The 22978-nt window shown below is 34.4% G+C and overlaps 1 protein-coding gene and 1 long non-coding RNA gene across 9 annotated transcripts in view; one reads left to right on the top strand and one right to left on the bottom strand.

Moving 5' to 3' along the window:
* dicer1 (dicer 1, ribonuclease type III) overlaps positions 1-22978 on the top strand; it is a 57257-nt gene that overhangs the window by 29554 nt on the left and 4725 nt on the right. For all 8 annotated transcript variants that reach the window (XM_087288616.1, XM_087288614.1, XM_087288617.1 and 5 more), the window contains 11 exon segments: positions 1630-1843; positions 3432-3585; positions 3706-3888; positions 3989-4094; positions 4271-4446; positions 7058-7826; positions 10988-11140; positions 15914-16688; positions 18061-18329; positions 20979-21141; positions 21322-21397. In XM_087288616.1, coding sequence (XP_087144742.1) covers positions 1630-1843; positions 3432-3585; positions 3706-3888; positions 3989-4094; positions 4271-4446; positions 7058-7826; positions 10988-11140; positions 15914-16688; positions 18061-18329; positions 20979-21141; positions 21322-21397 — 3038 coding nt within the window.
* The window catches only part of LOC141378552 (uncharacterized), a 109672-nt gene continuing 95973 nt past the window's right edge, over positions 9280-22978 (bottom strand). Inside the window, exon 5 of the long non-coding RNA XR_015513309.1 lies at positions 9280-11357. This is a non-coding gene — a long non-coding RNA (uncharacterized LOC141378552). The remainder of the gene's footprint in view (positions 11358-22978) is intronic.

The raw sequence follows: 22978 nt of genomic DNA, 5'->3' as shown, positions 1-22978 counted from the left end.
AGAAGATATATATTTAAATCAATAAATAGATTAAATTTAAAATACTGTTTTAATCAATTATGGCCTTCATTTTTTATTTTTTTTATGTAGACTGATTATACTAATAAAAGTCTATAAAGGAGGTGCGTGCATTTTACCACAGGGTTGCATTTCTCTCCACAACACCAGAACTGCAGTCAGATCATGAAGCAGATCAATGTTAATTTTTCTTTCGAGACGTCAGTGCAGAAATGAACAAAACAATAGGCCTAATACAAAATATTATAAGATTAAAATATGGATTATAAGAAGGTAATTTCGCACATTTTCCTAACTGATAAACAGCACTCGATAATATTTAAGCATGCTTTCACTGTCGTATTCCACATAAAACGCACATTTATCATTCCACCGTACTCATAATTCTCTCTTCATATGGCTGTTACTCAACAATAATACACTGTGATATAGCCTGGTTTGTCAGTTTGTTGGATCATTTTGTTTTCCCACTACAATCGATCCGCTCCAGTTCGTTTTAACTTACTGGGCAAAACAAACGTCTGGGCGTGAAAGCACCCTGTATTTGCATGCAATTGACAAACAGTCGCAACCAAATTAAACTTTAGTGACACGGCAGCACTAAACCATACTGCTAACTGTCTCGAGTGTCTCGCACACTGGCCCCAGGCCATCGGGCAGTCCTTAATTTCGAGCTCTGAACTCACTGACTGCAGTGATGTATACTAGGCATATACCATCAAAGTCTTTAGCCCCTTTCACACATTCAGACTTTTCCGGAAAATTACCGGCTTTTTGAAAATACCGGTAAATTCGTTCTGGCTATTTTCCGGAAAGAGAAGTTGTAACATTACCGGTAATTTGCCGGAATGCTGCGCTGTGTGAATGCAGAAGGAAGATTGCCGGAAAGAGCGCGTGCATGTCTAGAACATGCTGACGTGAGACACCTGCTTTAGCCAATCAGAACAGTCAGACGCATTCACGTGCGCGATTTATGAGAATAAGAGCCTTTGAATATTTTTCCAGACACCTTTAGCTCCTAGATGTTAGTCAGATAACGTTTCTATGTTCCTTCTTAATGCTAACTGTGTAAATAATTATCGATAAAATGTTTATAGTAATTCGTTGTTTGTTTACCTTCAAGCTTTGCGTGTGCCTGTGAGCCCCCATAGCGCCAGCACACACACATATCATGAACATCTCGACATGCGAAAGTGTTCCTCTATATGTTTTCATTGGAGTTGTACTCAATACTGATCCATCCAAAGAGTTTTAATGTAGTCAAATGTTTACAAACACAAGCGCAGCCGTTTAGAGGTCATTTCTGGTTAATGATGTCAGAATTTACCGGTATTTTGGAATGGATGTGTGAATGCTCTTTTCCTCGCCTGTGTGAACAGCGCTTTTTTGAATTTACCGGTAAAGTCGTTCCGGAAATTTTCCGGATATTTACCGGTATCACTGTGTGAAAGGGGTTATTGGCTGACAGTTTCCAACTTTCTTCTGAATATCAGCTTTTGTGTTCAACAAGAAAATTAATTCCAATATGATGACAGCATTTTCATTCTTGGGAGATCAATCCTTATTAGTTTTGAAGATGATAAATATCATGATCTTTTTTCCCTCCCTCAGATCCCTCATTTCCCTGTGTACACTCGTTCTGGTGAGGTGACCATCTCCATTGAGCTGCAGAAGTCGGGCTTTAGTCTAAGTGCGGAGCAGCTGGAGCTGATCACACGTCTGCATCAGTACATCTTCTCCCACATCCTCCGTCTGGAAAAGCCAGCACTAGAGTTTAAGCCTGTAGAGGCAGATTCTGCCTACTGTGTTCTACCTCTCAACATCGGTGAGTGTCGCAGTCTTGTCTGAGATTAAAGTTAATCATTAGTTTATTATATTTTTAGTTTTTTTAGGATTATTTAGACCTGCAACAAATCTGTCAAATATTTGTTTTATTATTTGGACAAAAAGCCAGTGTTTTTGTTCTGTCATTTATTGAGCAAGCATGTGCGTTCCAGATCTTATCCATTTTTCCATTTAAAATGTCAGATGCTCTTCATTTAGCAATAGAGACTAATTAATATTACAAAACATCTGTTTATTTTTATTTGTTTCATTATTTATTGCAGCTAGTGATGGCAATATTGGGACTTTTATTTTGAGAGCTGATTATTTTTAGCTATTGTATTCAAATAAACTATATTTTAATACTTATAATCAGGGTATCCACGGGGTCGTAAAGTTTTAAAATGTCTTAAATCTCAAAAGCAAAATTTTAGGCCTTAAAGTCTTAAATTCACTGAAATATTGTGTTGTAGGTCTTCAATCTTTTTTTTTTAACAGGTCTTAATTTTCCTTTGTTCAATGTTCAAGAGTCCATCCAATAAAATATCTTTACAGTAACATTTGTTTAATAATCCTCTATTTATTTACTGCTGAGGATACTGACCTGACCTATATTTTTGTATTATTAAGTTATTAATATTATTGACTGAAGTAGTTGACAGATTTGTTTTGTTCTTTTCTTGGTAAGGGTTATCGAGTTTGTGAATGGATATATTTGAAAATTGTTGTAAAAAAATTTCAAACTAAATTATAGAAAATCTTCTCTAACTGGGATATTGAAAAAAACCCTTAGCATTTAGCCCTGTATAAGTCTAATTAGTCATAATTTTTGTTGTTATTTTTTTTTTATTAACAGATTTGTTAATATTATTTGTTATTAACAGATCATTTTGTCTGACTTTAAAGTGGCACACAAGGGTTAAAATATTTTTTAAATAATATAGTTTTAGCCCTCCTTTTAATTTTTTTCATTTTCAAATATTTGCCAAATGATGGAAATTAGCCATAGCAAGGACATTGTCACAGTATGTCTGATAATATTTTTTTTCTTCTGGAGAAAGTCTTATTTGTTTTATTTCAGCTAGAATAAAAGCAGTTTTTAATTTTTCTAATACCATTTTAAGGTCAAAATTGTTGTCCCCTTTAAGCAAATTTTATTTGATAGTCCACAGAACAAACTATCGTTATACAATAGCTTACCTAATTACCCTTAACTGCCTAGTTAACCTAATTAACCTAGTTAAGCCTTTAAATGTCATTTAAGCTGTATAGAAGTGTCTTGAAAAATATATAGTAAAATATTATGTTCTGTCATCATGGCAAAGATAAAATAAATTAATTATTAGAGATGAGTTATTAAAACTATTATGTTTATAATGTGTTGAAAAAAATCTTCTCTCCTTTAAATAGAAATTGGGGAAAAAAAATAAACGGGGTGGCAAATAATTCAGGGGGGCTAATAATTCTGATTTCAACTGTATATCAGCCATCGGCTACCCCTACTTCGCAATACACTGGCTGTATAAGCTGTATTCAAGCATTTGTTTCAGTGATATTCCAATTTTTTTTATAACTGGTGTTCTTTTCAGTTGAGGATTCCAATACTTTGGATCTGGATTTCAAGTTCATGGAGGATATTGAAAAGTCTGAAGCACGCATTGGCATTCCAAACACTCAGTACACCAAGCAAAACCCATTCATCTTCAAATTGGAGGACTACCAGGATGCTGTCATCATTCCAAGGTACAAAACATACTCGAGTCTTATTGCTGTTGTAATTAAGCAGTCATTGATGATTTATACTGTGCTTTTGTTTTCGCTCAAGTTGAACCATGGCCTCCTTTCTCATTTTCCTCCTCTCAGGTATCGTAATTTTGACCAGCCGCATCGGTTCTACGTGGCTGACGTTTACACAGACCTCACCCCGCTCAGTAAATTCCCCTCTCCAGAGTACGAGACTTTTGCCGAATACTATAAAACCAAGTACAACCTGGACCTGTCAAATGTTAATCAGCCCCTACTGGATGTGGACCACACATCTTCAAGGTAGGAAGGAAAAATTAAAAAATACTTCATGGTATGTGTTTTTCTTTTTTTATAAACCCCCAAAAATTCATTACATGTCCATGGTGGTCTTTTCCTGTAGATTGAATCTTTTAACTCCCCGGCACCTTAATCAAAAGGGGAAAGCCCTTCCTCTCAGCAGTGCGGAGAAGAGAAAGGCCAAGTGGGAAAGCCTACAAAACAAACAGGTATTAACTGTCGGAAAGAATTTGCGGTGATAATTATGAGCCATCATACCTGAATTAAGTGTAATCACGCTGAATAAATGAGTGCTTCCTCCCAGTGAGAGTGGTAATGGTCGAACAAAGGTTTGATTCATATCAGATAACTTTTTTTGGTTTGTATTTTTGGTCTATCTTCTTAGATTTTAGTTCCGGAGCTCTGTGCCATTCACCCCATCCCAGCCTCTTTGTGGAGGAAAGCCGTCTGCCTTCCCAGCATTCTCTACAGACTTCACTGCCTTCTGACGGCCGAAGAGCTGCGGTCTCAGACAGCCATCGATGCTGGCGTAGGGGCTCAGACCTTGCCTCCTGATTTCAGGTCAATTAAAAAAAACATTACACTTATTCCTGCTTCCAAACCCTAGTATACTTGTGGCCTGTTTCCACTGAGTGGTACAGTACGGTACAGTATGGGTCACCTTCATCAGGCTTGCATTCCCACTGCCTAAAGGGTATTTAAAAATGGCGCTTTTTTTGTGTTTATTATCCTGCTTGTATATGCACTAGTGACATTTCTCTGTAAACCAATAGCATTCAGCTCCGCCTTTTGGTACCCTTTTGTTGTGCTAGGTACCCTTTTAAAAGGGTACCCAAAAAGTGGTACGGTACGGTTCACTTTATGGTACTTTTTGACAGTGGAATTTAGTTTGATTGAGTAACTATTATAGTTTTTATAAAGTGTTGTTTATATTATGAAATGGGAGATTTTAATGATTTTGCTGGAGAAGAGCAACGGTTGTGCTTTGTAAATATTTTCATTCGCAAAACAGAACAAATGATAAATGAAAAGATGATCACTTTCAGTGTTGCAGCTAACATGTAATTTTATATAGTTCTTTTTGTTTATTGATAAAATCTCTTTTAATGTTTGTGCCGACACTAGGCATGGGCGGTTGTAAGACTTTGACAGTATGATAACCTTGGATAAAAATATCACCGTGTGATTACTGCTCCAAATTAGGTTCCTTTTAAATGTCTGGGTAAAAAGCAACATTTAAAATATTTTGGATCAGTAGCTTAGTAGAGTTTTTTTTTTTGCTGGAGACACTGTTTTCCTTAGGAACGATATAACAGAATAATTGTTCAATTTAACAACATAAAAACGGTGGACCAATTAGAGCGGTTTTGAGACCAACTGCAACTTGACATAGGAGTGCAGTCCCCCCGCCCACCTAATTGATTGACAGTTGCGTATAAACTTGTCTTCGTAGTGCAGTATAATTAAATCAACTAGACAGGATGTGCGTAAAGCAACCGGGAATAAAAGGTCTGTCCAGTTTGCTTGGATCATCAATCATCATCAAATGTGATCAAGAGTGAGTTTTACAAGTTTAAAATGTTTTCAAACAGTGCATGTGTGTAATGAATTACAGCGATTCACTTCAGATTCACTTCATCAGCACACCCACGTATCTGAACAATTATAAAAGAAGAGGCTTCAATCGTGGTTTGTGGACGTTAAATCAGGTTTATTTTGTACATTAACATAACAGATGTCCATACAGCAGTGGAGATTAAACTGCGTCCTGTCAAATTTGTGTGCAAAAACAGTGCAAAGCTAAATGCGCGCGCTGTGTGTGTGTGTGTGTGTGTGTGTGTGTGCGTGTGTGAACTTTGTAACGACATTGTGTGTGTCTCATCGTTGCAACTCAACAACAGATGCATCGAATACTCGTTGATAAAGTTCTGACTTATTTCTCACAAATGTTACGTGAGATCTTCTTCATCTCTCTTGTCTGTTGTCTGAGGCAGCCAAGGGCGGAGACTGAGGCACGCTGACAGGCATGTGGCAATGGTAGGCGGAAAGACTAGCCTTAAAGGCCCATTACATAAAAACAGCAGCAAGCTGTTTAGAGCTATAAAAATACAAACTACTGAAAGCTATTATAAATAATCTGATGTGGGTTTGGAGCTGAAACTTCACAGATTCTTTTTTAATTCCGGAAAAAGGGGTAACCTAGGTGCCCTTTAAATACATTTTCATTTAGTCATTTAGCAGATGCTTTTGTTCAAATCGACCTTTCAATTCAGCGATTCAACAAAAAGAGGCAATACACACAAGAAGTGCTAATTATACAAAGCAAGAAGTTTGTGCTCAGAAAATTTAGGCAGGGTTTTGTTTTTTGTTTTTTCACACTTATAAATGCACAATGTTTTTTTGTGCAATGTTGTTTTTTTGTTGTTGTTGTTATGGAATGATTGTAAAAATGTGTCTGGTGCAAATGAGCAAAAACTGGTTCAAATGTTGGTTAAAGTGTCAGAGAGATGGTAGTAGGGATTCTCCGATGATATCTCGCCTTACCTAAAATAATCAAATTGGGATGTAGCATTCATGTAATGGACAGAAGCAGCTTTACGGAAAAAATTAAATAAATAAAACAGACAAAAATGGTAAGAAAATGAATAACAGTGCAATTTGGAAACATTGCTCATGTGTTGTTGCGCTGCCAATGCATAACCCGGGCGTGCACGTGCATCTTTCTCTGCTTGTAAACTCACAAACAAACACTTGCGATCGGTTCATGGGATCGGCCAGATTAACAAGTATCGATCGAGTCATGAAATGTACTGATCTCCAGCCGATTAATCGGAGCATTCCTAGATGAAAGTGTGTTTTCTACAGGTAGTTTGTTAAGCCTGTCACCTGTTCGAGGCACACTCAGAATTTGTAATATTTAAGGCTTGGTTGGTGTGTGGTGAGGTGCGTGAGAGAAGAGGGGTTCAGGTGATCTCAGAATAGATGGGATTTTAGTTGTCGTTTGAATGATGTCTGTGTGGATTGCAGATAACACCTACATGTAACATCTACAGAAAGTCAGGTGTTGGATTCAATTTCAAGTTACTATAAATGATTAAGAGTTACTGCCTTTAAAATGTTACTGTTCAGTCAAAGTGCTAAGTATAATAATCTCATTCAATGTTGACCCCAGGTATCCTAATTTGGATTTCGGATGGAAGAAATCCATCGACAGCAAGTCTTTCATCTCCTGCCCCAGTGCATGTATGGAAGAAGACGACGATCACTGTAAACTCGGCACAAGCTCCGATTCAAACCACACTGCCCCCGAGAGCTGCAGTATGGAGGTCTCCCAGCCTCCAGACGGCGCTCTCAACACACCAGATGAAAAGCTAGAAACCCTCGCTCTCCCTGTGACTGATCTAAACAAAGACTGTTTCCCAAACCTCCCAAACGGCACTCAGGCCGACAGCGACGACCTCCCTCACAGAAGTGACGTTTGCCAATGCTCTCAGCTGGGCCCTCTGGAGAGAGACCTATCAACACAAACCACTACCTCAGTTTCAGTGCGGCCCTCTCCAGCTGGAGAACCACAGCCATGGCCCAGCGATGAATGTACAGGCAGGAGCTCAGATCTCTGCGACCCACATGTGAAGAAACCTACCTCAAAGCATTGCCCTAAATCGGAGACGGCGACTAGCACCGCAGCACCTTCAGAAACGTCATCAGAGGACTGTAGATCAGCCTGCGCTGGTCCAGCCTGGGATTCGCCCAAAACCCTGGGCCCGAACCCCGGGCTCATCCTGCAGGCCCTGACTCTCTCCAACGCCAGTGACGGCTTCAATCTGGAACGCCTGGAGATGCTGGGCGACTCTTTCCTGAAACACGCCATCACCACATACCTGTTCTGCACTTACCCTGACGCCCACGAGGGCAGACTGTCCTACATGAGAAGCAAGAAGGTGAGATTTTGTCAAGTTAAAGGAATAGTTTAGCCAGAAATGAAAAATAGTCCATAATTTACTCTCCCCCAAACCATTCTCTTTGTGTCGGTTTTGTCTAGTATTTTTCTGACACAGATATAGTAGTTTTAAATTTTACCCTGGATCTTCCATGCTACATAATGGTGTAAGATAGATACGTTTCATTTGAAACCTCCAAAAGCACATTTTGATCTGTATTTAAAACAAAAATATTACACATTTTTGAATTATAATTTCCAATCACTGACTTCTGGTGGAGGCCGAATGCATGTTATGTATCACTGACATATACTATGGGATTATATATAGAGTTTATACGGTCATGGAAAACCTGGAAAAATCGTGTAATTTTGACATGGCATTTTCCAGGCCTGGAAAAGTTTTGGAAAAACAGAAAAACCCACAAGGTTTTGGAAAAGTCATGGAAATTACATTTAGTCATTTAGTAGAAATTTTTGTCCAAAGCGACTTAAGCTGCGGTCACAATAGAGCTTGTGCTTTCAAAATTCTATGGCGCTGTGAAAAGGGGTGGGGTTAAACTATATGATTAAACAGTCGTAAAAGTGAAAGATTGCTCCATATTTTAAATTGCTTATTTTAAATGATCTTCTATTGGTCTTACACAATCACCTGATATGATTTCGCAGATAAGAATTCACAAGCTTGAACTTTAGAATGCAGTAAAATGTAAAACTTTTCACACGTGTTTGTGTTTCTGGGCTGCCGCATTAGCATGCCTATGAATGAAAGTCTATGAAGCGAAAAGTGCAGTGTGATCGCGGCTTCACCTATTACTAATTTAACAAGCTAATAAGATTATCTAAAATTAGATTGACAAATATCTGTTGATTAGAATGGAGGTTAGTTGTTTTTACTTGTTTTATTTTCGTGGCCAAAAACATGCTCTCACATTATTAGTGCTGTTTAAGCATCATCTTTTTTGCAAAGATATAAATATAAATTGAAACTATTGCGTGTTTTTTGATATACTATGAATACAGTTCACGACTTGATATGTGTGTGCATATATTTTTTATTTAATTAAATTTTAGAGCCTTAGTTACACAAAACAATGTTATGTGCTCTTGTGTTATGTACTCAGCCTTCACTTGTCAAAAAAAAAAAATGTTTAATAATATTTTTCTGTTGAACACAAAATAAGTTAATTTAAGAGATGTTGGAAACCTGTAGCCATCAACTTTCAAAGTAGTTGTATTTCCTACTATGTAAGACAATGGTTACCGGTTTCTAACATTTTTCAAAAAATCTCTTTTTGTGTTCAAAAGAAAAAGAATAATCTTTATGGTTAGAAACCACTTGAAGGTGAGTAAATACAGTAGGGCTGCCACTAATCGATAAACTGATAATTGATTAATCTAATGATTATTTTTTTGATTAATTAATTAACCGGATAAAAAACAAGAAAAGCATTCATTTCCAACACTTTATTCAAAAACAGAACTACAATCTTTAGAAAGTGCATTCATGTTGCTCTTTGAACATCCCTGAGCTTTTATAATAACAATTAAATAAAAACTAACTAGGTAGTTTTGTCCTGTTTTCAATCCAGGTATCTAAAAATAATTAAATCAAGATTGATACGAGACACATGAAATAGCATAGGAAATTATGTCTTGTTTTCTGAAAAAAACACCAAATGAAGTGATTGTTTGCCTAAAACAAGCAAAAATATTTGCCAATGGGGTGAGAAAAAATAATCTTAATGAGATGTAATCTCTAACAGAAGTTTTAAGCATCACTTAATTTTCTCATTCCATTTTCTTGTCTTGTAATCTTGATTTAAGATTATTTATTTTTTTATTTTTGTCTGGAAACGAGACAAAATTACTTCTTAAGAAAAGCCTATTTTTGCAGTGTAGCTATAAATCACAAGCTTGCTCATCATGCCATCAACTACCTGACATTCCAATTCACAAAAACGTGTAAGTGTATTTGTTGTTTAAAAGATGGTATAAATGATCTCTGTAACGTGAGATGGTGATCGCCATATTTTCTTGTGGCTGTACAAATGCCTCAATCATAAAAACGGAACATGCAGGATTCAGCACGTAAATTCATGGTTTACTCCCAAAATACATGCAAGTATGTTCATTCCGCGCTCAACTAAAGCATTTTTTATTTTTTGTAATCAAACGTCCCTACGTTGCACGACACAATGAATCGACTATGAAATTTGGCATGTCTTTTAGTAATCGTTTTTTCTTATTTAAGCGATTCGTTGATGCAACCCTAAATTATAATAAGTTATAATTTTTTGGGTGAAACTATCCATTTAAGATGAATTAGCCCTGTAAATTGAGAACTTTATTCAGTCATAGGTATGCTTGAAAATAATTCCCCTCTTTCTCGCACTGACCTACAGTTTATTCCTTATTTGAACTGATTACTTAAAAAAAAAATGATGATAACTAATGGATAATTTGCGTCCTAAACTGTGTTTGGTTTTCATCACACTTTACAATTTTTCTGTGTTTTACTTAGAAGAAAATAATTTAACTTAATTCACTGTTATCATTTAAAAGGTTAAAGGTTACATTATCAATGATTCATAAATAATTATTCATCATATAAAGCAAATGTGCCTCTTCCAAATGTTTTGAAAACCATTTCATTCATATGGATCCATATGTCCTTGAATAACTTTTAGGTGAATAGACTTTCAATTGAGTGAAAAAAAAAAATTTTGATTAAAAAAATAAAATCTTTATTTGGGTTGCAGAAAAACTTTTCTTATTAGGCTGGGTAAGTAAATGATTAAAGATACTAACTTAAATCTTAATGATGTAGTGAACTACACTGTAAAAAATGCTGGGTTCCATACAATTGCTTCATGTTGTCCCAAAACAAATTGATTACGTTGTATAAGCTTTACAAATTTAAGTAGATTGAACATAAAACTATTAAGATGTCCCAAACAAAAACCATAAGAATTGTGTTGTTTCAACTCATTTTAAATAAGTAGTTTAAATAAGCAGCAAAAGTCATTTTTTCGAGTGTATATAGTTTGCCTCATAATCATTACCAGTTGTTACTAACTTTACATTGTGCTAATTTAAAAACTGATTAACTACTTGTGACTTAATGATTGATCAAAAAAACTCTCTCTCTGATATTTCCAGGTCAGCAACTGTAACCTGTATCGGCTGGGGAAGAAGAAGGGTCTTCCGAGTCGAATGGTGGTGTCCATCTTTGACCCGCCGGTAAACTGGCTTCCTCCAGGCTACGTCGTGAATCAGGACAAAAGCAGCACAGACAAGTGGGACTCAGATGAGGTATGAGTCAGAGAGCATCTCCGCTTGTTTACCCGAACGCTCCAGTCCAGCTTAACCCAATATCAACATGCATCTTCATGCACAATTACAAATCTGTTTACATGGCTCTGTGCCTTCAGCTGAGGAGCATGTTGGCAGCATGTTGGCAGCATAGAAGTGCAGATCTTTTTGTCTCCACCACTAGGGGGCAGGTGGATCCTTTCTGGGTGAAACTGGCCTGCAGAAGAGACAGTAGAATGGTTTTGTGCAGTTATTTATTTTCCATTAAAAATGTTAGAAATAATCGGTTCAACAGGGTGTGTGTTTAGTGATTTATAGATTTATATATGTGGTAGAATGTCTCTTGGGTAATTCCTTACAAAGCTGGTTACAAAAAAAAAAATACTGGAATTAGCAGTAATGCAAAAAACATAGGTGTAAGTTAGGCATGGACAGATAACTGGTTTAAAGGTTTATCGTGGTTTAGGCAAAGTCAAGGTTAAAAAAACACAAAAATTTTAATGTAAGGGCTTTCTCTGTGTGTTTTTTTATGTGTTGTAAAGAAATCTGTTTTTTAAACTAATTAAGAGAGCAGAAGTCAATGATTTATTTAAATTATTTAGCCTGATATGTTTACTATTCCAAAATATTATAAATGTTTCCTAAAATAAAATGTTCTTTGATTAATGGGGGAACGTTACCCTGTCATTCAAAAATAACTTATTTTAGAGCAGTAATCACAAAACTGTGAAACCGTGATATTGTTTATGCGAGGTTATCATACCATCAGAAACTTATACTGGCCTATGCCTAGTAAATATGTAATTACATTTTTTTTTATAACTGAGTAATTAAAACATATTACAGTAATGGTCCCAGTGCTCCCATTTAAACAATGTGTAAACTAAAAAGGAAGATTAATATATGTCATCTGTCATCCAAAATATAAACCAAAAAATTATATAATATATTATTTATTTAACATTATATATATTTTTGACATTTGTATATTAATGATTTCAAGTTTAACTTAATTTGAAGTAGACTGAATAAAAGTATGAATAAAAAAAGTATAAATTAAAAATTCATGATTAGGAGAGGCTTACAGGTTATTTTTATTTTTAACAAATTAATGTTATTGAAAAAATCCTGAAAAATGCATTACAAAAAAGTCTATTTATTTATTTACATTTTCCTTAAGAACAAAATCAGCATAAGAATGATTTCTGAATGAAATGATTTTTTCTTTTTGCTAATTATATTAATATTATTACACAATAGGGCTGCACAATACATCATTTCAGCATCGATATCGCAGTGTGCACATCCAGAATAGTCACATCATAGGATATGCAATGCTGAGTCTGAATTAGGCATGGGTTATGGGTATAAGTTTGTGACGGTATGTTAACCTTGGATAAAAATATCACAGTATTGTGATTACTGCTCTAAAATAGCTTCTTTTTAAATGTCTCAGTAAAAAACAACCCATTTCCCTGCCTATTTAACATAATATACATTTCATTCTACAATTTTCAATTTACAATTCACATTTATAAAAATTTTGGATCAGTAAACATGTCAGGCTAAATAATACAAATAAATCATTGACTTTCTGCTACGTTCATTAGTTTACAAAACACATAATACAACCCATTATAAACCTTACATATACAAAAAATACACCTTACATATACAAAAACAGCTTACAAATACTTTTATAATGTATATTTATTAAATTATTTATACAGTAAAGACTTTTGCAGTGTTATTTTACATTGATTATTCAAATTTTGTACTTGAGTACTACGTGACTGCCATGAAAACCAGAAAACACTACTTATCACGCTTCTCTTTTTGCTCTTTTGTATTTAGCTATGCTTGTAATGTGTTTATTACATTACATGCATAATTAACTTCCCTATAGAATTATCCCAATCAATCTAATTGAATAAATTCTTTCCAAATAGCAGTTATCTAGTCATCTGGTGAAATTGTACACACAGTACATCGCAATATTAATCGCAATAGTCTGATTTTTTTCAATTTTATGCAGTCCTACTACACAATATAGATATGTGTCATTTATTTTTAATTTAAATGCAACCCTCGGGAACAATTTGTCACATTCTAACAACAAAAACAATATCGGTCTGTAACTTCTGATAGGTCGTGTAAAAATCACATAATCCAATATATCGTGCTATTTAAAATATCTCCAGCCCTTAAGCAAAAACACATTTCAAAGGCGCCTAAAATATGTAATATATTTTAATAAATATAAGCCGCCGTTTTTTCCATCTGTGTTGACGCATGTGTGTTGTATTAGGACATGTGCAAATAAGAGTCAGAGAAATGGAAAGAGCTCTGCTTCTGGTTTCTAGCAGGCTCTGGATGGTCTGGCTCTGTGTGTTTTGGGTCGCTCTGTGTGGTACGGGGTGTGTTTGTATGGTCTGACTGGACTGAATTCGCCGTGGGTGCTGTAATTTTAAGTGTCACTTCCATGTATTATTACAGTATTAGGTGTCAAGGGTATTAACATTTTAATGAATATGCAATAGACGTTTGCTCATATGCTCAGAGTTATGGCATATGAATGATTAAAAAAAGATTTTCAGCTTGCGAATCACATTAGATTGGATGAGTCATTGAGTTGGACTGAGTCTCTCGCCTCTCCTGAGCAAACATAATACTGTGGTTGAACTAAAACACTTTTAATTTGTAATCTTTGCAAATCTGTTGTAGATACTGAGCTTTGGCTTTTACGTGGCTCTTGGACTCGGTGTTCTTTTTGTGATGTTGTTTGTTTGGTTTGTGTTTGTGAGCTGTTAGACACTCGGGGAAATCTGTTTTTGTTTCTCTGAATAAAAAATTGGCCTGTGGAAAAGCCAGCAGGGATGTGAAGTCTAGAAATGTGGCAGATTTACATGAGCACAGCAAATGGAATTTAATTAAATATACATACGCAGACATAAATCTAGCCTTTTCAAGTATATATTTATTTAAATTTATTGTACATTTACTTCAATCTTATACTTGTGCCTTATTACAATATTTAAAATAATTGTTCTTATTTTAAGTAATGCATTTAGAAATAATACCTTTGAAATCATAATATTTAATACATATTTTAATATTTATTTCGTGATGTTTTTTGAGTTGAGAATTTTTTTTCTGTTTAACTTGGCCAGCAAAAAAACGCTTAAATATTGTAGTAGATTTTCATCAACAAATAAGTAACATTTACTAACCTCTGTATTTATTTATTTTTCATTGTTAAAATGTACTTTAATGTCATGTTTAAGCATTGTTTTAAAATCTTTATTAACTAACATTTGTCGTAAGAAATTAGCAATGCATAAAAAAGATGAATATGTAATTAAAATAATGAAATCTTGTTGGTTTTTATAAAAATGATTGGCCAACTGAAAAAAAAAGTGATTATAAGAGTTCTAGCAATATTACATATTCTAGCAATTTTCACAAGTGTGCTTAAAAAATGAATACTTTATATCATTGTGATAAATATATTCAAATATAAATATTATAACAAATGTATAACAATTATTAATAATTTAAAAAAATGTCAGTCTAAAATGATAATTTATAAGAGTTTATAATATTGTAGTACAATAATGGTTGTTTGAAAATTATAAATGTTATAAAATGTTTAGTTTTATAAATATTAATTGTTTTGGAAACAATTTGTCAGACTTAAATTATAATATTTAACAGTAAATAGAAGTAATATTAATGGTTGTTTAAAAATTATAAATATTATAAAATTTTTGTTTTATATTAATTATTTTAGAAAACATAAATAATTTTTAAAAGTCAATCATATATAGTAGTTGTAATAATAATGGTTGTATAAAATGTTTAAATATTAAAAAATGTTTAATATGATAAATATTGATTAATTTAGAAACAATTTGTCTTAAATTATAATATTTAACAGTGTATAATGTATAGTAGTAATAATAATGGCAGTTAAAAATTATAAATATTATAAAATGTTTAATTTTATAAATGTGAAATATTATTATAAAGAAAATAAATGTCAGTGTAAAATTATAATACATAACAGTAAATAATGTATAGTAGTAATATTCATTGTTTAAAAAATATAAATATTATAAAATGTATAAATATTATAAATATTGATTATTTTTGGAGGAAAAAGTCAGTCTTATTATAATATAGAACAGTTTATAATGTATTGTAATAACAATAATGGCTGTTTAAAAATAATAAATAATATACATTTTTAATTGTATAAATATGATTAATTATTTTGGAATTTAAAATAGTAATTGTTAAATTATAATAAATATATCAATAAATAATGTATAGTTGTAATAATAATAATAATGGTTGCTTAAATTATAATTAATAATAAATGTTTAATTTTCGAAATATTATTGATTATATTTGAAAGAAAATTGCGATTGTGTAAAATTGTAATATATAACAGTTTATAATGTATTGTATTAACAGTATTGTTTTTTTACAAGTTATAAATATTATAAAATGTTTAATTTTATAAATATTATTAATTATTTTGGAAAACCAATGTTAGTTTCAATTATAAATATAGTAGTAGTATTGTATAGTAGTAAAATAATGGTTGTTTAAAAATTAATAAAAATAATAGATAGTCTTACATTAGATTATATAGCAATATATAATAACTAATGATTGTTTTGGTGATGATTGTAACATTTCCTTTCATAGTTTAGTATCATTTTGTTTTTTCAGCTTTAACATAAGCCCAATTCTATTGTTGTTTTTCAGAATAAAGATTTAGCGAATGGAAAAGCCAGCGATGACGAAGACGAGGATGACGATGATGAGCCGGAAGAAGCAGAGGTCGAGCCATCTAAAGAAGATGTAAATGTTGAAGATGACCTGGAGTATTATTACGAACACATCCGCTTCATCGACAGCATGTTAATCGGCTCTGGCGCTTTCGGCAAGAAGATCTCCCTCCAGCCCACAGACCCCGGCTACGAATGGAAAGCTCCCAAAAAAGCCCACAACTCCCACTTCTCGCCAGACGGGGGTGCTGACGAGTTCGATTACAGCTCCTGGGACGCCATGTGTTACCTGGACCCCAGTAAAGCAGGTGAGGAGGACGATTTTGTGGTGGGCTTCTGGAATCCCTCTGAGGAAAACTGCGGCACAGACATCGGGAAACAGTCCATCTCTTATGACCTTCACACGGAGCAGTGCATCGCAGATAAGAGCATAGCGGACTGTGTGGAGGCTCTGCTGGGCTGCTATCTGACCAGCTGTGGTGAGCGAGCGGCTCAGCTGTTTCTCTGCTCTCTGGGCCTGAAGGTGCTGCCACCGGAGAAGCAGAGTTCGGGAGGCTCTGCCGAGCTCCAGTACGGCTGGCTGAAGATCCCACCACGCTGCATGTTCGAACATCCTGACGCTGAACGCACTCTCAACCACCTCATCTCTGGCTTCCTGAACTTCGAGAGCAAGATCAACTACACGTTTAAGAACAAGGCGTACCTGCTGCAGGCCTTCACACACGCCTCGTATCATTACAACACCATTACAGGTCTGGATTTACACAGCACCTTGTTTTATGTAGCAGCCACGCCCATTATGAAAGTTTACATACTATATTATGACAATTTTATTATGAATTGTAATGATTTTTATTCAATAAATAAAAATGTTATTATTTATTAATAATAATAATTGTAAATGATGTATTCATATGATAATTATAATTATTGTCATTTATTCATTAATAATAATATTATACTGTTGCACTATGTAATGTTATTGTTCAAACTAAATTAAATTGGTTTTATTTACAGTAATACTATTTAAGAATCTCAAATTTACAATACAATAATAATTATTAATATAAAACATTTCCATTTTTATAAGATTAATATAATTGATTATATTTGTTTATGTATTAAATGTTTAAATTGTTATTATTTTTTGTTTATTTTTAATATATAATCTAATGCCATAAATTAATATAAAATGATAAATTGTCTAATAAATATTAAATCTAACAAGTCATAATAGTAAATATTAAAATAAGTCCTAATAAATTACTTATTACTATACAAATTATATAGTGTTATATATTTATGTATGGATATATACATAGATATCAAAATAATTAGATTTACAATGTACAATAATATAATTTTTCTTTATTTACTGTGTTTATTACTACTCGTTTTTGTGATAATCACATCAAAACTCAACAAAATGTAACTACAGTGTAGGGTTGTGTTTAAAAGAAGATGCCATCACGGATGGTCAATAGACATCATGATGCTTAGCTGACATCGCTATCCTCCACCCTGCCCCCATCGCGATCAGCCACCTGCTCGCAAAAAACACACACGGTCCCGTTTACACTAATACATAAAATGGCATTTTAGAACGAAAACATTTCACGTCCACACTATACCACTGAAAACACATCATGTGATCACACACAAACACACACTGTGTCATGCTGCTGCGTATGCGCATGTCTGAGCTACAGCAGTCGCAGTCAGCAGGTGTTTTATGCAAGATATTTTGGTGTAATATATAGTTCAACAAAAACAGGCCTAAACTTTTTAAGTTGTCCTATTTATTTTTATTGTAAAATGTATTACTTAAACTACATAAAGTAAAAGAATCCAACAGCTGATGTACAGTTGTCGGGTTTGATCCAAGCCAAAAACTCATTCTAAAAATGCAGCTGGAAAGAATCATTTGTTTGTCAATTAGCACACACTCCTCGTATTATCATGCACACTGCACGCACTTGGCAAGAAGAACTCTACAGAACAAAATACAGTATTTTCCATCATATTTTTCCACACGCACTTCATATTTTTCTTGTACTGTGTCACCGTTATATTAATGATCTGTGATATTAACAGTCTGATTTGAACCTTCTCTCTACCGGACAGATTGTTATCAGCGGTTGGAGTTTCTTGGTGATGCAATTCTAGACTACCTCATAACCAAGCACCTTTATGAAGACCCCCGGCAGCACTCGCCCGGCGTGCTGACCGACCTGCGCTCTGCACTTGTCAACAACACCATATTCGCTTCCCTGGCTGTCAAGTATGATTACCACAAGTACTTCAAAGCTGTCTCGCCAGAACTCTTCCACGTGATCGACGATTTTGTGCAATTTCAACTGGAGAAGAATGAAATGCAAGGAATGGATTCGGAGGTGAGCTGTTATCTGTGAAAGATATTAGGCCTTGGAAATCCTCCTTTAATTTATATGCTATCGTCAGCGTGGAAGGATAATATTTCATCAAGATTTAGTAGCATGACATCCTATCACTGGCGGTCATCGTCAATCTGGTCTGTGTTTGTGTTTGTTTTCATTTTTTGGGGATCGTGAAAATGCAGTTGGATTGAATTTATTTGGAAATGGTTATCTTGGCTCGGAATCTGGTCTTGTTTGACTGGAAAGCATTTTATGCCTAGGGGAAACAACTGGATATCGAAAGAGGAAAGACAAATTGAATAAAATAAGTAATGTTCTCCTTAATTACATAGCTGGATAATGTTGTCCCCGATATTAGACATTTAGGTCTTTTCAGCGTAATGCTAAAAGTAATTGATCGCAGTTCATTTTGAGGGGGAATGCCATTACAGTACTGCACAGCTGTCAGTTCACTTTTATATGAGAAAGTTCAACAAGAAACGAAAATTTGTTCTTTAATTTACTCGACTTCAGGCAATTTAAGATGTGGGTGACTTCTTTTCTTTAGTAGAACATTAAAGAAAATATTTAGCTCAAACTTTAAGATTCAAACAATATACAGGCAAAACTAAATTAATACCCTTGGCTTCTTACGATACATTAAGGTCTTGTGAAGGGAAATGATCGTCTGTCCAGGAAACTGAACATTATGGTACAGCATCACTACTTTTAATCCACGGCCTCAGCAAAAGAGGATGTCTGGTTCTTTTTCTCAAACCGTTTCTTTCAGACAGTCCACTTTTGGTTTAAAAGACTGATTAGCCAGTTTCTTTATTTCTTTATTCATCCTAATAATAATGCTGAAATTAGAGTTGCGATATCCGTTATAATACCTTTGTCAAATATTGCATTTAAAATGCATTTGACCATGCTTAAACTGATATTAAGTAAAAAAAATAAAAAAAAAAGAGGTGAAAATCAATTTTGGATGACATTAAAGAGTGACTTTTTGTGATAATCATTAAATTCAGAAATAAATGAACCCATAAGGGCGGATCACACTGAACGCTCTTTTGCATCGAGAGGTGCTTTTTTTGCATGAATTACTAACGGCTGCGTACCTCACATTTTAACCGCCTGCACCTTGCATTTGCGCCGTTGCATGCTGTGCATTTGCAGTTTTAATAAAAAATACAACTCTGAGCATAAAAAGCGAGTTACGTCAGTCGCTTCTTTTTCATTCTCCAATCAAATGAACGTGAGGCGGGGTTACCGTTGAGGTTACAGCAGTGTTTGTGTTGTCAAGACAATAAGTAGAATTTTGAAGATAGTGAGATGGTCAAAACATTGGGATCACTAGGATTTTTTAAAATAACCTTCTCCTCACCAAGGCTGCATTTATTTAATAAAAAATACAGTACAACTTGTAAAATAGTGAAATTTTATTGCACTATAAAAAAAAAACGGTTTAAAAGTAGTTTACAATTTAATTTAATCATTTATTCCAGAGATTTTTAAAGATCAATTTTAGCTTCGTTATTCCAGTCTTCAGTGTCACATGATCCTTCAGAATCCTCTAATATTAATTATTATTATTATTATTATTATTATTATTATTAATGGTAATAGTAATAAAAGCAATAACGAATGGAGTAATAATTTCATTTGAAACTACATACAATAAGTAAATAATAAATAAATATTTAACAACTTTTTTTACATTTGTGTGCGCGTGCGTTCGTTCTTTTTTCATTTTTTTCATGTTTCATTTTTTTTTTTTTTTTTAAGATTTATTTTTGGCCTTTATTATTAGATAGGACAGATTTTAGACAGGAAGCGAAGTGGGAGAGAGAGACAGGGGGTAGGGTAGGGAAATGTCGTCGAGCCAGGATTTAAACTCGAGACGCCCTGACGTGCAATTGCACCATATGTCGGCGCGCTAACCACTAGGCTATTGCGCCGACATCAGAGACTTATAAAAGGTTGAGTGTTTAAAGTATACATAAATACAAATCTTTATATAATAAAAATGCAAAACAACAAATTTGCATTAATTGTAAATTCTTAATAAACCCACTACAATAAATTAACACATAATAAAAACAAAACAATAACAGTGTGAGCTGGTCATACATTATATGTATTTTTAGTGACTGACAGAGTGGGTTTGAGATGATTCTTCATATTAAAGATCATTTATGTGGTTAAACATGCCTAGCATTTATTATTTTTGGCAAATTAAGAAAGCACCTTTTAAAGTCTTCTACAGGTAGTTACACTAAACATCCGCAGGTCAGATATTCCACAGAATAAGTGCTTATTAATTCTGAAAACTATGATTATTTTTGCTAATTATGATTTTATTTAATTGACTGCTGTACGTTTCAGGTTTCATTTATTATGATTTTATTTTTATATATTTTTTTCTTAACCGAAATGTTTTTTGATCAATGGTTTTTGTTTCCGTTTGCTAAAATAATGTTGCTTACGACCACAGTTATTTTTTCAGAAAACCATTTTCTGCTGTATGTTGTGTATGATTAGTTTGAGAAATGTGAATTTGACATGGAAAAACACCATTTTCTGTCCTGAGAGAAAACACTTATTTTCTGCGAATGGAAGAGGGAAAAAATAGAAAGAACTGGAATTGTTTTTGCTCTCTCATAGCTTCGCCGATCGGAGGAAGATGAAGAGAAAGAGGAAGACATTGAAGTCCCCAAAGCAATGGGAGACATCTTTGAATCGCTAGCTGGTGCAATTTACATGGATAGCGGGATGTCACTTGAGACAGTTTGGCAAGTGTATTATCCAATGATGAGGCCGCTCATAGGTAAGAGCCAAAGACAAACTGACGAGTAAATCACTTCTACATTTCTATTTCGTCTGATTGTGTGCCGGCTCATGTGGCGGAAACCACAAGTTCAGTCATTTTCAGACGTCTGTGCCATTTTTATGCATGATGAAATGTCAGATTGAAATGCTCTGCTTTTGTTTTTGTCTCGTTTTCTAGAAAAATTCTCCGCTAATGTCCCTCGATCCCCAGTGCGTGAACTCCTGGAGATGGAGCCAGAGACAGCTAAGTTCAGGTGGGAATGTCTTTCCCTCATACGCAAGCAAACTCTTAACATAATCATCTGCAAAATACACTCATGGTAGCAATCATTTGAATGTGCAAAACTTGATACGCCGTAAAAGTCAGTGTATCAGTGTGTGGTTCAGAGCAAATATGATGTCATCTGAAATAGTATGAAGTCTTCAGTTTCTGAGTCTCTACAAACCCCTCCATGAAGATTGGAAGCTGTAGTGTGACTGTGTGAGAGATTAAAGCATTCAGGCACAAGAAGTTATACTATTTGTGACTTTAATAGAGATTCATTGTATTTAAAGTCATTTATGCAATAAACTCTATGCAGGGTTATTTTACATTTGATTGTTTAGTTTCTGCATCTGAAAATGGTTCGACTCCATCACAACACCATTTTTTCATCACAACACCACATTTTAATCAGTCTAAATTTATGAGTTATTTTCAAATAGAGCCGTTCAATCTGGTGAAATTGTATTCATATATATATATATATATAGATAGATAGATAGATAGATAGATAGATAGATAGATAGATAGATAGATAGATAGATAGATAGATAGATAGATAGATAGATAGATAGATAGATAGATAGATAGATAAACACATCAGAATGTCAACGTTTTCCAATATTGTGCAGCATTTGTGTATATATTTGTGAAATAATATAATAAATGAAAACAGCTTAGTTTTCCACAAGAAATTGTTTTTCCTACCAGTATAACACTGTATAAATGAGTCTTGTTAATACCATGCTGCCATGATTTTTACTAGTAAAATATATACTCACCGGCCACTTTATTAGCTACGCCTTACTAGTAAGTTGGACCCCCTTTTGTCTTCAGAACCGCCTTAATCTTTCGTGGCATAGATTGAACAAGGTACTGGAAATATTCCTCAGAGATTTTGGTCCATATTGAAGTGATAGCATCACGCAGTTGATGCAGATTTGTCAGCTGCACATCCAAGATGTGAATCTCTCGTTCCACCACATCCCAAAGGTTGGATTGAGATCTTGTGATTGTGGAGACCATTTGAGTACAGTGAACTCATTGTCATGTTTAAGAAACTAGTCTGAGATGATTCACACTTTATGACATGGCACATTATCCTGCTGGAAGTAGCCATCAGATGATGGGTACACTGTGGTCATAAAGGGATGGACATGGTCAGCAACAATACTCTAGTAGGCTGTGGCAATGACACGGTGCTCAATTGGTACTAATGGCCCCAAATTGTGCCAAGAAAATATGCCTCACACCATTACACCACAACCACCAGACTGAATCATTGATTCAAGGCAGGATGGATTCATGCTTTCATGTTGTTGACACTAAATTCTGACCCTACCATCCGAATGTTGCAGCAGAAATCGAGACTCATCAGACCAGGCAACCTTTTCCAATTATTTATTGTCCAAATTTGGTGAGCCTGTGTGAATTGTAGCCTCAGTTTCCTGTTCTTAGCTGAAAGGAGTGGCACCCTGTGTGGTCTTCTACTGCTGTAGCCCATTTACCTCAAGGTTGGACGTGTTGTGCTTTCAGAGATGCGCTTCTGCATACCTCGATTGTAACGAGTGGT

Source organism: Danio rerio, chromosome 17 (assembly GCF_052040795.2).
Source record: "Danio rerio strain M-AB ecotype USA chromosome 17, GRCz13ab, whole genome shotgun sequence".
Taxonomy (NCBI): Eukaryota; Metazoa; Chordata; class Actinopteri; order Cypriniformes; family Danionidae; genus Danio; species Danio rerio.
This window is presented reverse-complemented; position numbering and strand designations above follow the sequence as displayed.